The sequence below is a fragment of the Mandrillus leucophaeus genome, unplaced genomic scaffold, assembly GCF_000951045.1.
Source record: "Mandrillus leucophaeus isolate KB7577 unplaced genomic scaffold, Mleu.le_1.0 Scaffold282, whole genome shotgun sequence".
Taxonomy (NCBI): domain Eukaryota; kingdom Metazoa; phylum Chordata; class Mammalia; order Primates; family Cercopithecidae; genus Mandrillus; species Mandrillus leucophaeus.
In genome coordinates, this window is record NW_012102943.1 from 2,838,040 (window position 1) to 2,850,659 (window position 12,620).

At 48.8% G+C, this 12,620-nt stretch overlaps 1 protein-coding gene across 2 annotated transcripts; it reads right to left on the reverse strand.

The window, feature by feature from the left end:
- Positions 1–1,657: 1,657 nt before the first annotated feature.
- On the reverse strand, positions 1,658–9,297 carry PCYOX1L (prenylcysteine oxidase 1 like). Of its 2 annotated transcripts, none has more exons than XM_011985386.1 (5): positions 8,518–9,297; positions 7,150–7,324; positions 5,180–5,391; positions 3,835–3,975; positions 1,658–3,353 (listed from the first exon to the last, which is right to left on the reverse strand). In XM_011985386.1, the coding sequence occupies exons 1-5, from the start codon at positions 8,834–8,836 to the stop codon at positions 2,692–2,694; spliced, it is 1,509 nt and encodes a 502-aa protein (XP_011840776.1). In that variant the 5' UTR covers positions 8,837–9,297; the 3' UTR covers positions 1,658–2,691. The 2 variants fall into 2 exon arrangements, with proteins under 2 accessions (XP_011840776.1, XP_011840777.1); XM_011985387.1 differs by having other exon boundaries at positions 1,663–3,353; positions 5,180–5,214.
- Positions 9,298–12,620: the final 3,323 nt, after the last annotated feature.

Sequence of the window (12,620 nt, forward strand, 5' to 3'; positions counted from 1 at the left end):
TGCATGGCCCTTTTCCTGTTTTGTTTGGCTGTCTTTGCAAATGCTGTCTTCTTCCAGGGGTCCGTGAGCTGCTGGGGGCTTATGTCCAGGCCTGAGAAGGCTGGGGTGAGCCCCAGGGCAAAGGCTTCCTGTTGGTTCTCATTTCTGGAATCTGTCCTTTCCTCCCTGCCTCCAAGGAATCAGGTTTGGGCTTGGGGAGGCAGGGAGTGTGGGCATTTTGGCTGGCTTTGGTTCTGAGCTGTTTGGGCCTACTCAGGTAAAGGACATTTCTGAAGGACATAGCCAGTTCCAATGCAGTCATGCTTGGGCGTGGAGCCAAAGCCCAGCCAAGGACTGAGGATCGAATGTTAACTGCCTTGATTTGTGTCTTCTGTGCACATATTCTCTGTAGGGATGCAAGGTAGGGGGTAGTTATCAGGGATAAGTTTTGTATTGTCCAGTGCTGGGTCAATATCAATTATTAATTACACCATGACAGTGCATGCCATCCTCATTTCAAACAGACCATGAAAAGATGCCATTACACACTTTGATTTCACTGGACTTGAGAGCCCTATTTGCATGTGGCTGACATTGTGCCTTTCTCTCTCCAATACCCTTTCCCCCTTTGACCTTGAAGTTTGGATGAGACCACTTCTGTTCCAGGGATAGGACCTGACTGCTCTAAGCCAATCAGCTTAATCTCACAACCTCCCTGCCTGCACCATAGTTACTGGTCTTGTATCTGAATCCCAAGCCAATCAGCATGTGCCATTCCCTTGACCACAGGAATTGGTTCAGGGGTGGTCCCACTGGTCAAGCCCCAAATCTGGTTCACTGCTTACGAGAGAAGACCTTCTCTTCCTGGGAGCTGTTGGCAGCCATCTTTGACCACGAGAGAAATCATGGAACTGAGAGATTACACAGTGCTCTATGCCTAGACTTTAAAGCCATGATAACTAACAAAAACGTATTGTTGCTTAAGTCAATGTTTTCTACTACTTCATCAAAAGCTTTCTTACTTGGCTGGAGGCAGTGGCTCACATCTATAATCCCAGCACTTTGGGAGGCCAGGGATGGGTGGATCACCAAGGCTAGGAGTTTAAGACCAGCCCAGCCAACATGATGAAACCCCATCTCTACTAAAAATACAAAAAACTAGCCAGGTGTGGTGACAGGTGCCTATAATCCCAGTTACTCGGGAGGCTGAGGCACGAGAATTGCTTGAATCCAGGAGACGGAGACTGCAGTGAGCCAAGATCACACCATTGCACTATGGCCTGGAGAACAAGAATGAAACTCTGTCTCAAAAAAAAAAAAAAAAAAAAAAAAAAGCCTTCTTACTGATGTGTCAGTTTCGTAATTTCTATAGTTATCAATAAGTGCATACTACTTGTACTTTCTTTCACAGCCATTACCATCACCCTGGCACAGTAAAAACCACTTCAGAGCCAGTTTGGGCCTCCACCAACTGGAAGGGTATTTTGCCGTGCATTTGGCAGTGTTGTTACTCTGGGCACCCAGGCCCTTTCCCTAAAGCCTGACTTAGCAAGTCTGGTAGGACTTCGGCATCTGCATCTTTCTCAAGGCTCCCTCCCCTTCCCCAGGAGATACTAATGTAGTGGTTGGTCCCTGGGCACCTAAGACTTAGCTCTTCCATTACAGAAAAGAAGAGGTCCAAAAGGAATGAAAAGGGCTTTTACTTTCTTTTCTAAAACAAGTGATTTTCAAGGGTTTGTAGAAAAAGCAAAGCAAAGCATAATTCTCCTCTTACTTCAAGCTAGTGTCTGATGAGAAAGTACCAGGGTAATCTCTGAAGAATCCTACCCCAACACCTTCTTTTCTTTTTCTTCTGCTGGAATGAACATCTAGGGGTGAGATATGACTGCTCCCTACCCATCTGGGGACTTGTCTTCTTTATATTGTTGCGTTCCTCAATCTTTGCATAAGGAAGAGAATGGTTAATTCCTGTAGGTGAAAAGGAAAAGCTTCCCTCTTCCTACAGCCTCGCATGTTTCTCTTTTCACACTGGTTGCCAGGAAGCTTGGAAATACGGTGACGACTGTTCAGGCACATGTCTCTTCCTTGGGTCCTACCACAGTCATCTCCTCCAATATGCAGTGATGTTGACAGGCTTCGAGACAGTGACTAGTGAGTTCTGAACTAGTACCTCAAATCTAGCAAGTCCACAGTAAACAGGAGCTATGATCATTTCTTAGGTTTTCTGATCTTCCCTTCTACTTTATTTGTAACCATCTGGTTGTAAATGTTTTATTGTAGTTTGCCTCAACTGATTGTCCATTGTGGGAGTAGGTAGTGAGAAAAACAGTAATAAAATTAGACTCACAGTTCTCTGCCTTACATTCCCTCCCGTAGCCTTCTGGTTTCTAGCTAAAAAACCAAGTCTGAAGCACCTTGTGAAGACGAACTTTTTTCTTCTTAAAAAAAAAAAAATAAAACAAATATACTGGCTCGGATTTCCTTCCCTTTTCTTACTTTCCCCCTTAAAAAAAAGCAGCAGCCACCGTGTGGACCCTTAAGATAGGCAGACAGTAGGCCACCTGAACCCACACTGGAGGGAAAAGACACTTGATACACGAGGGGTCAGAAAGAGGCCTGGTGGGCGAGCATGGCTTATTCAGTCCTGGGCTGCTGTGGGGTGTGATCCATTTTCAGTGGGGGATGAAAGTTCCCAGGCTCTCCCCAGAGCCCTCACAGTTCAGTCTTGACCTTGTGCATCAAATCTTTTTGATCAATCTTGTCTAGGTCCTGGTACCAGCGGTTGTAAGCCAGCAAGGCCACATTCTTGGCAGCCACGGCCATCACCTCCACGGAGCTGGCCGCCCACTCCAGGGCATTGAGGTAGAAGAGCTGGTCATGGAGTGCGAACCTCGGGAGCGTGGGGCGGGAGCCATAGAGGGGATGGGCCTGCCACTCAGCTGTCTGCACTGAGTAATAGGAACGGAAGAGGGTCTTTAGCTGGGTCCGAAAGAGTGGCTTGGGGGACTGGACTCGCCAAACAGCTGCCTCCTGGGGCTGCTTTCGCCGGAAGCTGGCAGAGATGTTGACAGGGCAGATATTGTCCAGAGTGCAGAAGAAGCTGGGGAAATCTGTGGTAAGGATGTTCGCAAACGGGAAAAGCTTAGGGTCTGGGAAACCAAAGTAGGAAGAGTTGAGGTAGCCGTGGACCAAGGAGACGACGGTGGGCTGGAAAGAGCCCTGCAGGTCATCAATGGGCGGGTGGAAGCCTGCAAACGTTAAGTTGCTGCTGCTGTTGTCCAGGTGCAGGGGGGTGGCAATGACCACGATGTCATAGAAGTCAGAGCTGTTGCCTACCTCATTCTCATATGCCACCTGGTACAGGGCTTTCCCCTCTGGAAACAAAAGAGCACAAAAGTCAACTTTCCTTTGGCTTCTACCCACTGAACTCCCTACTGGGGCCCAGCATTGAGGTTCTACTCCGGGTGCAGCGGGGCTGTCTAGATGGTGGGTCCTGGCCTCTCCACGCTGATGCGGCTGCAGAGGAAGCAAGGGGCATGGAGTCAGGAGACTCAGTTTCCGCTCTGCTTCTGCCGCTGGCCAGCTGGGAGGCTTGGGCAAGGCTATCATTCAAAGTCCTCATTGGTCAACAGAAAAAGGCTTGGGTTGATAGAAGTCTCAGTTTTCTGGCTCTGACATTTGAATTGGGAAAACAGCACCCTCTAGTGTCACCTGGCCGGGTTGGGGCTTCTCAATGTTTTTTCGGACATACTCCCCAAGGGGATCACAGACCAGAGCTGAGGTACAAAGGAGGCAGAAGTGTCTGTCCACTCGCTGGGAATGACACACCTGCCCGCTCCTGCCCTGGCTACTCACCTGTGCTGTGCAGGGTCACGGAGGTCACTGTGGCATGGATCACATTGGCCTTGGTGAGCTTCAGCAAACCGGAACAAACCAGCTTATTGCCTCCTTCCACAGACCACAGGCTGCCTTGGGCCCCGGCTAGTGACATGGCTCCTGGGCAAAGCAGGAAGGGGGTGCTGATAGGTTGTCAGGGCCGTGGGGCAGGAGGGCTGGGGAGTCCAGTACTATTCGACGGTGCCTCCCTGCCAGAGCAAAACTCTCCCAACCATGGGCGTGGGGAGATGGCAAACATACGAGTAAGTACAGCAAAGTGCACAACGCTATGGGGGGAAGACACTGTGCTCAATGAAAGAGCCAACTCCCACAGACCACATATTGTGAGGTCTCTTCTATGCAGAATGCCCAGACTAGGCAAATCCTCAGAAACAGAAAGCAGATCTGTAGCTGTCCAGGGCTGGGAGGCTGGGGGGTGTTGGGGAAGTGAGGGCTAAAGGGCAAGAGGTTTCTTTTTGGGATGATAAAAATGTCCTAAAATTGACTGTGGTGATGGTTTCAGAACTCTGAACGTGCTAAACACCACTGAATTGTGCCATTTAAATGGGTGAATTATGTGGTTTGTGAATTCTATATATCTCTACACAAAAACGCTGTGAAGGAGACACACAAGATACTGAAAGAGTGAGCAGAGAAGCCACACTGAGGGGACACTGAGGCAGGGCCTGAAGGCTGAGAAGGAGCCAGCATGTACAGAGCCAGATGAACAGTATCGAGGGCACAAGGGAGGTGCTTGTTATTGTAAACCTTTGCATCCATTTAACAAAAATACCCTGAGTGCCTAGTATGACCTAGGCACTGTTCTGTGTTTGCGACGTATCAGGGAACAACAGACAAGGATTCCTGCTCTTGTGAAGCCTGAGTTCTCCACTCTTGTGGTCTGTGCTAGCAGACACTGAGCTACACACAGGCCCAGCCACCCCCATGAAGAGCTGGGAAGAGGAGGTGCTGTAACAGTGGCTCAAAGGCCTCAACAGGGCAGTTCTTGAAACCAAAGTGTAGAGAGCAGAGCATTATCTCAGCTCTAACATTTACACGCATGCAAGGGATTGAGGCAATTGGGAGTGGTAGAAACACACTGGACCTGTGATCCGAGCCTTGCTTTCACTGTCTGTGAGGTGGGGTGATACTATCTCCTGCCAATTCACGGCCAGTGCCAGAATCAGATAGGATGGGGCAGCAGAGTGCCTATGTAACTGTAATGAGCTGGATAAAGGCGAGGTTATCATGGGGACCCCCAGCCCATTCTGAGCACCTTGGGTGGAGGAGGGGCAGGTGGGCAGGTCAAGGGCTGGACGCTCACCTGCAAAGGCGGGCATCGCTGCTGACTGGCCATAGCTGGCCCGCAGGACAGCAGAAACGACGTCATCAATAAAGCGCTGCGTCACGCCCACCTGCAGCAGGGACTCGGCCACAGAGTGCTGGGTCATGTTGACAAAGGTGGACTCCCCCAGTGAGTAGAGCAGCTCCTCCACACCCGAGAAGGCATAGCCATGGGCCTGGTACTTATAGATCCTAGAAGACACATAGAACTGGAGTCCTTGCGCAGGAAGGCTTTCTGCCTGACCACCTGCCCCTGGGTCACAGTGCCTGGGAGGCCCACCAGGAACCCATCACCTCCTCTACATGGAGCAGTGGGAGAGGAGGCTGGTGATGTTCCCTGGCACCTGTTCTCTGACTGTGGCAGGCCTGCCCCACCTAAAGGGAGTGTGGAGGTATGGAATCCTTCTAGGCCTGGCTTTACATCACGGCTATGCTGCATAATAACTGTATCACTGCTCTGAGCCACTCTCTGCCTGAGGTCATAGTTCATAACCCTTTCTTCATCCAGCTGGGACTGCCAGGCTGTGGGCTACGGCCCACCCCTGCTGACACATCTCCTTCTCCAACAGCGTCGGCTGTGCCACAGCTTCTAGGTCCCGATGGCACGTTGCAACTTCATGCCAATACTGTCACCTTCTCTGCCAGTCCAGCCTGTCCTCTCCTCTGGCTTGATCTGACAGGGCTCCCACTCACCCCCAGGCTCATGTCCTGTTGCTCTATCAGTCATGCAATCTCACTAGCATGGATTGGAACCACTAATGAATTTCCTGACTGGCAGGCCTTTGAAATGTTGCCCATTCTAGGGCTTCTTTTGTAAATATGTTGAGTTTGGTTATCAACAGGACACCAGATGGAGTGTCCAGAAAGTAGAAATGTGGGTCTGGAAGTGAAGAGGAAACTAGGGCTGAGAAGGAGAAGTCATCTCCCATAAAACGGAGAAGTCAACATTATTGGTCTGGATATAATTCACAAGGGAAAAAAACATCAGAAAGAGAGGTATGGAAATAAGCTTCGGGTGACATCTGGAGAATATAAGGAAGAAGTGCTATAAACAGCAGAGTTATAGAATGGGAAGAGAGTGGAGAAATGCCAGGAACCAGGGAAGGAAGGAGGGCACATGCCACACTTAAGTGTCTGACACTGAAGGGTGGCAGACAGTGATGGGGTCCGGGGAGCAGTCCCTGCACCTTAGGCTGGAAGCAGTGAGCATCTTCGGGAGGGACTTTGGGGAAAGGTGAAGTGACAGCTTGGTGAGTGAATGAACACGGAGAGAACAGACCACTTGCCCTCCATATCTGGGACCAAAGGTGATGGGGAGGGGGCTGGAGCCCAAGGATAGGAGGAGTGGTGAAGAAAGGTGTTTATTCTAGATGGAAAAATGAGGACAACAAAATTTGCAAATGAGTGGTCCACAGACTGCATCTGCCCTACAGGTGTGTTTCATTTGGCTTACAAGAGGAATTGGTTGCAAACGTTGAAAAACAAAGTTTTCACACACAACTCTGGATTTCTAGCTTCTTCTGAAAAGTGAGTAGATCTAGCCACAGGAGGTGGGCATTGTACACGGCTGGCTGCAGATGGCTGCCGTGGAGGACTGGCTGCCTCCTTCAGAGGGGGCCTTGTTCTGCTCTTTTCCACCTGCTGATTCAATGACTCACATCCCAGTTCAGCCCTTGTTAAGCGACTGAGTTTGCAACCCACGCTTTTATTAGCATCAGTGTAGTAGAGGGTAAGAAAATGAGTGTCAATGTGACAATATTAGGGAGACCATTACCGGATGAAATACGGCCATTCCTCATGCCAGGCACTTGCTCTGAGCCTGCACTGAATTGTGCTGACTCAATTCAGCAAGGACCTTTTCCTTTTTCACAATGTACAGTCAAGCTGGTTCCTCCCCAACCTCTTCTTGGTCCCCCTGGAACGCCATCCCCACAGCTCCGTCAGCCCTACCTCATGAACTTCTCCATGACCTCCTCCACCCACATCTGCAGCCTCAGGAAGCTGATGCCGTAGTGCCACCAGAGGCGGAAGAGGTTCAGCAGGTACCAGTCGGTCTCCTCTAGCACGAAATGCTCCCCACCGAAGATGGCGCTCCTGCCCACCACCTCACGCCGGTGCCTCAGCCCTGCAGAGACAAAGAGGAGCCCCTCAGGTTCCCCCCAAGACTTGGGGCCTTCTTGACGCAAATGGACTGCTCCATTAAAGGAAACGCAAACACTATGGTTTGCTCATTTGTGCTGCTTGTTTATAAACAGTAAACAGATGCACTGGGAAAATGTCTGGACTACCTAGTCAATAAAAAAATGAAAATGAAAATAATGTGACATTTTACATTTTTTTCCCCCAAGAGGATCCACAAGTGAGGGAAATTCAGATTTTATCCCAGAATGTCCAGGGGCTGAGAGCCACTGGGCTTGCTCTGAGATGGTGGCCTTGGGCCCTGAGATCACACTGAAGTTATCCTAGCTCCTTACAGCCATCCTGCAGTCTGCAACTTGACAGAGCAGTGGACTCCTAAATACAGATAGAGCTGTTATGACTTGTCCCTTCCCCACGCCCACATACTACACACACTGCTCTCCACTTTAACAATACACTATATCTTGGAGATCGTCCTATATCTGGGCATAAAGACTTCCCCATTCTGACTGCTGAACAGCCTATTGTGTAGTTACACAGTAATTTGTTTAACCCCAGGTCCTAGTGGATAGGCAGGATATTTTCAGCCTTCTGCTATCACAAACAATGCTGTAATGAATAACTTGGTATCTATGCTACTGTGCACATCTGTAAGACCACCTGTAGCATCACTTCTGAGAAGTGGAGTTTCTGCATCAAACAGAATGTGTATTTGACAGATGCTGCTGGGTCTGAATCCCACCTTTCTTGCTGTAATGGCTTTAGCTTAAATCTATACATTTTCTGAGCCTCAGTTGCCTTAAGAGGAGACATAATGCTCATCTTGCAGGTTGGTAGGGGGGATCTGAGGTAATGCCTACCTACCACTCAGAAGGTGCCCAGCAAGCACCAGCATGTGGAAGGTGATATAATCACAATTATTCAGAGGCAGCAAATTGACAGGGAAAGAAACCGGCCTAGGAGTCAAACCTGAGTTCTAATCCCGGCTCTGCAACTAACTCACTGTGTAACCTCAGGCAAGTTCCTTCCCCTCTCTTGTCTCTGTTGCTCCATCTGTAAAATGAGGAGATTGGGCCACATGACCTTCCGGCCTTGATGGTCTGGGAAGTCTGAGAAGGGCCCAGTGCTGTCACCAGCCCCAGGGCACTGGGCACTGGAGCCCCAGGACTGACCACTCACCCAGCAGCTTGACAAAGTCCTGCATGTGCAGGCTCAGGGAGTGGAAGGAGGCAGCCCCGCTCTCGTAGTGCTGCTTGTTGACTGAGATGGTGGCCAGGCGGCCACCCACGGTTCCCTTCTCGTACACATCGATCTGCACCCGAGGTCCAAAGTGTTGCTGGAGGAAATGGGCCACGGCAGAGCCCCCGATCCCGGCCCCAACCACCGCTGTCAGCAGGCCCGGGAGGTAGGGAAGGAGAGAGACAGAACATGAGAGTGAGAGGCTGCAGTTCACACTGTATCCTCCTGCACTGGTGGTTCCCAGGTGCTTAAATTTCATAGGCTTATGACATTTCCAAAAGGAAATCTGCAGACTGAGTTGTCAGTAGAGCTATTAATAAGCAAAGGTAAACCTGAAAACTGCCGCCTACTATACCTTCATTTCATAAAGAAAAAGGTATTTCAGTAGCAAAAGACCAGCAAAGAATACTGAAAGTCAGGATGACCAATTAAAGAGAATGAATTTAGTTTTATATAAAACTTACTACCTTGCTTCTAATTTTCTTATTTCACTATGAATCATTAAAAGTTACTGACCAGTTCTGTTCAGTGATCAATGTTTGGAAACCATGCCTTAATCCAGGGATTGGCAAACTACAGCCTGCAGGCCAAATCCAGGCAGATGTCTGTTTTTGCAAACTAAAGTTTTATTGAAACACAGTCATGTTGCTCTTTCAATTACTGTCTATGACTGTTTTCATTTTAGGCAGAGTTGAGTAGCTGCAACAGAGACTTCATGGCCTCAAAAGCCTAAAATATTTACTCTCTGGCCATTTACAGAAAAAGCATACCAACTCCTGGTCTAGTCCAACCTACGACTGGACACTTAAATCATCTCTGTGTCTGTGTTTGTGAAGACTGGAATGCATCTGCCAGACGTGGTGGTTCACACCTGTAATCACAACACTTTGGAAGGCTGAGGCGGGGGCAGATCACCTGAAGTCGAGAGTTCGAGACCAGCCTGACCAACACTGTCTCTACTAAAAATACAAAATTAGCTGGGTGTGGTGGCGCATGCCTGCAATCCCAGCTACTTGGGAGGCTGAGGCAGGAGACTTGCTTGAACCTGGGAGGCGGAGGTTACGGTGAGCCGAGATCATGCCATTACACTCCAACCTGGGCAACAAGAGCAAAACTCCCTCTTAAAAAAAAAAAAAAAAAAGACTGGAATGTACCCTATGATGGATTGCTCATTACCCTATAGGACACTATACTCCAGTTTGAATTCTTGTTACAAAGTTTCAGCTTTTTTGGGTCTTATCATGCACTGTCTTTACTGTACCTCCTGCCTTCCTGTTATTTGCAAACTTGGTTTACATGCCATCAGTATTCTCATCCAAGTCACTGGTAAAAATGTTTCATGGGACAGTGCTTGAAGGTGCTGCTAGGAAACTACTGCCTGGACAGACATCAATCTTGTTGTTTTTTTTGAAATACGATCTGGCTCTGTTGCCTAGGCTGGAGTGCAGTGGCATATCAGCTCATTGCAAACCTTCCACGCTCCAAAGCAGCTGAGACTACAGGCACATGCCACCATGCCCAACATATTTTTTGTAGAAATGAGGTTTCACCATGTTGCCCAGGCTGGTCTTGAACCCCTGAGCTCAAGAGATCCTCCTGCCTTGGCCTCCCAAAGTTCTGGAATTACAGGCATTCACTGTGCCTGGCCTGACACTAATCATTAAACAGTCCTGTGAGAGAACTGTAAACTAGCTATGAAGCTACTGAACTGGACTACCACCCTACCTATACTTTTTGCCAACCATGTATCTGAAACACCACTTTCCTCTCATCAGACAGTCCAGAGGCCTTACCCAAAAAAATGAAATAAATCTGGTGTAATTCGTCCTTTACTGGACCCATTTGGACCCACAGAGTACCAGCTCCTGCCAGGAAGTCACAGGCAATCCTCAGACAGCACCAGGTTCTCTATGATCTGGCCTCTGCTTACTTATTCCACTTCCTGCCCTACCCTCCCAAGATGCCACCTTCTTGTCTGTCTAGGCTTCTCTTATTGAGGGTGCATAGCTTTGTTCTCTCATCCTGGGCCTTTGCCCAAGCTGTTCTCTTTGATAGGAGTGCCATCACCCTGTGTCTCACTGGCTTCAACAGCCCTCAGACATCACCTATAACTTGGCTTGACTGTCCTACCTGAGGGGAGTCAGGTGTTCCTCCTGCATATTCCCACAGCACACTCTGCTTAGCCGTACTGTAGTCAAGTTATTTAAGGACAGAGAGAGCGCATGGTCACTATGTCCCCAGATCCTGGCAGACAGTAGAATTCATGAAGTATTTTTTCTGTGTTGAAAGAATAAACTACTTCCTCTCTCAGTACTTACAAAGCCACTTTCAAGACAGCACATAACCTTTTTATCTTAACCACTGTGCTCCCATCCCCTCCATGTGCAAAGAGTCCCAAATTACCCATTTTTTCAGAGAAAATGATATTAAGGCCTAGAAGCTGCCCAAGATCAGGAAGCAGAAGACACCACTTCATTGTGAACCAGCTCATTTAACACAACTGACACCCATTCTCTAATTTACAGTAAGATGTCCTGGGGCACAAAGAAAAATCCAATAGGCTTTTGTCCCCCAGCAGCCCAGCAAGGATTGGGCAGACACACTCCTGCACACAATTAGCTAGGACAACCCATGATGAAGTGCAACAGGGTTCCAGGGAGTCCTGAAGAGGAAGAGTGAATTCTGCCCCAGAGGGTGTGGGGACACAGGCTTCTCGGGGAAACAAGATTTCATGCAAGATGCTGGAGGACAATCAGCTTTGTCAGTGAGAGGACACACACACTCTGCAAAGAGATCAGCATGAGAGGGGCAGCATGTGGAACTATATGGGTGGGTTTAGAGGGTCCTGATGCCACATGGGGGTTCTCAGATTTGATCCTGCAGGAGCACAAGGATTAAGCCATCCTAACAGGAATCCGCATTCTTGTTGTGGGTAGAGTCCAAACCACCAAGGTGAACAGAGGCTCCCGTCAGAGGGCTGAGGAAAATCTAGAAAGGTAAAGGGCAGCGTGGCATTGCCAAGTGTCCCAAGCTCCATGTTGCCACAATTCTGCTGGGTGGAGGTCCTGCCCCTTCCCCAATGGTGAGAAATGTCTTGTCCTGTTGCCTGTTCCCAAGAAAACGGAGAGTGCCCTGCATATTCCCACAGCACACTCTGCTTACCCCTAGCCACACTGTATTCAAATGATTTAAGGACAGAGAGAGAACACATGGTCACTCATGGATACTGCCCACCTAACTCTTCCACATCCTTCAAAGCCTGGCTCAAACTCCACCTTCTCCATGAGGGCTTCTCTGGCTACTCTAGCCTCAGGATTCCCTTTTCTTGGCAAGCCCTTATCTCTCAGTCTCAAACTGGTTTCTGGCATGCTTCAGTCTTCTTAACCCTGTATGGCCTGGGCTGTGGTTCTGCTACACAAGAAGCTTTAGCACTGCACTGGACCCTGTAAGTTTGTGATGCTTCTATAAGATGTTCCAGGCACTCCTGCCAACTGGGGTGCATGGAGGGTGGCCTAGTGGAGTAGGGTCTTTGTCCTCCCACCCTGAGGCCCAGCATTTCTGTCTGTGGGAATATTATGTGTGAGGGACTTGAAAATCTTCACGAGTCATGTAGTTAAAATGACAATCGTTGAGGGAGGAAAAATAAGCAACTGTAAACACATATGAAACTCTAGTCAATGATATGCACGATGAAGTATTTAGTGAGGTGTCCTGATGTCTGCAATTTATTTGGAGATGCATCAAAATGTAGGATGGATTCGTGGGTGTCTAGAACGGTGCGTGATAGTTATGTGACACAGCAAGTATAGTAGCAGTTAATGGCAGAATGTAGGTGGTGGGTATACAGATGACCACTATAAAATTCTTGCTGTACTTGTGAACATTTTCAAAATAAAGTATTGGGGAAACCACATGCACAATAAACAAAAAGACTGTTGTTAAAAGTTCCCCGTTCTGTCAGCAAATCTCCAGCAGACCTTGTGTTCTGTCTCTGTCGGGACTGTCTCCTATCCACCTGGGTGGGGGGAGGCGGGGGGCGGAGG

Bases quoted from the DNA above. Each gene is read 5' to 3' on its own strand.
- PCYOX1L (XM_011985386.1), bottom strand. From the start codon at position 8,836: ATGAAATTTAAGCACCTGGGAACCACCAGTGCAGGAGGATACAGTGTG. The intron at 7,325-8,517 runs GTGAGTGGTCAG...TTGTCTCTGCAG, and splicing joins GGACTTTGTCAAGCTGCTGG to GGCTGAGGCACCGGCGTGAG. The intron at 5,392-7,149 runs GTAGGGCTGACG...TGTGTCTTCTAG, and splicing joins GTCATGGAGAAGTTCATGAG to GATCTATAAGTACCAGGCCC.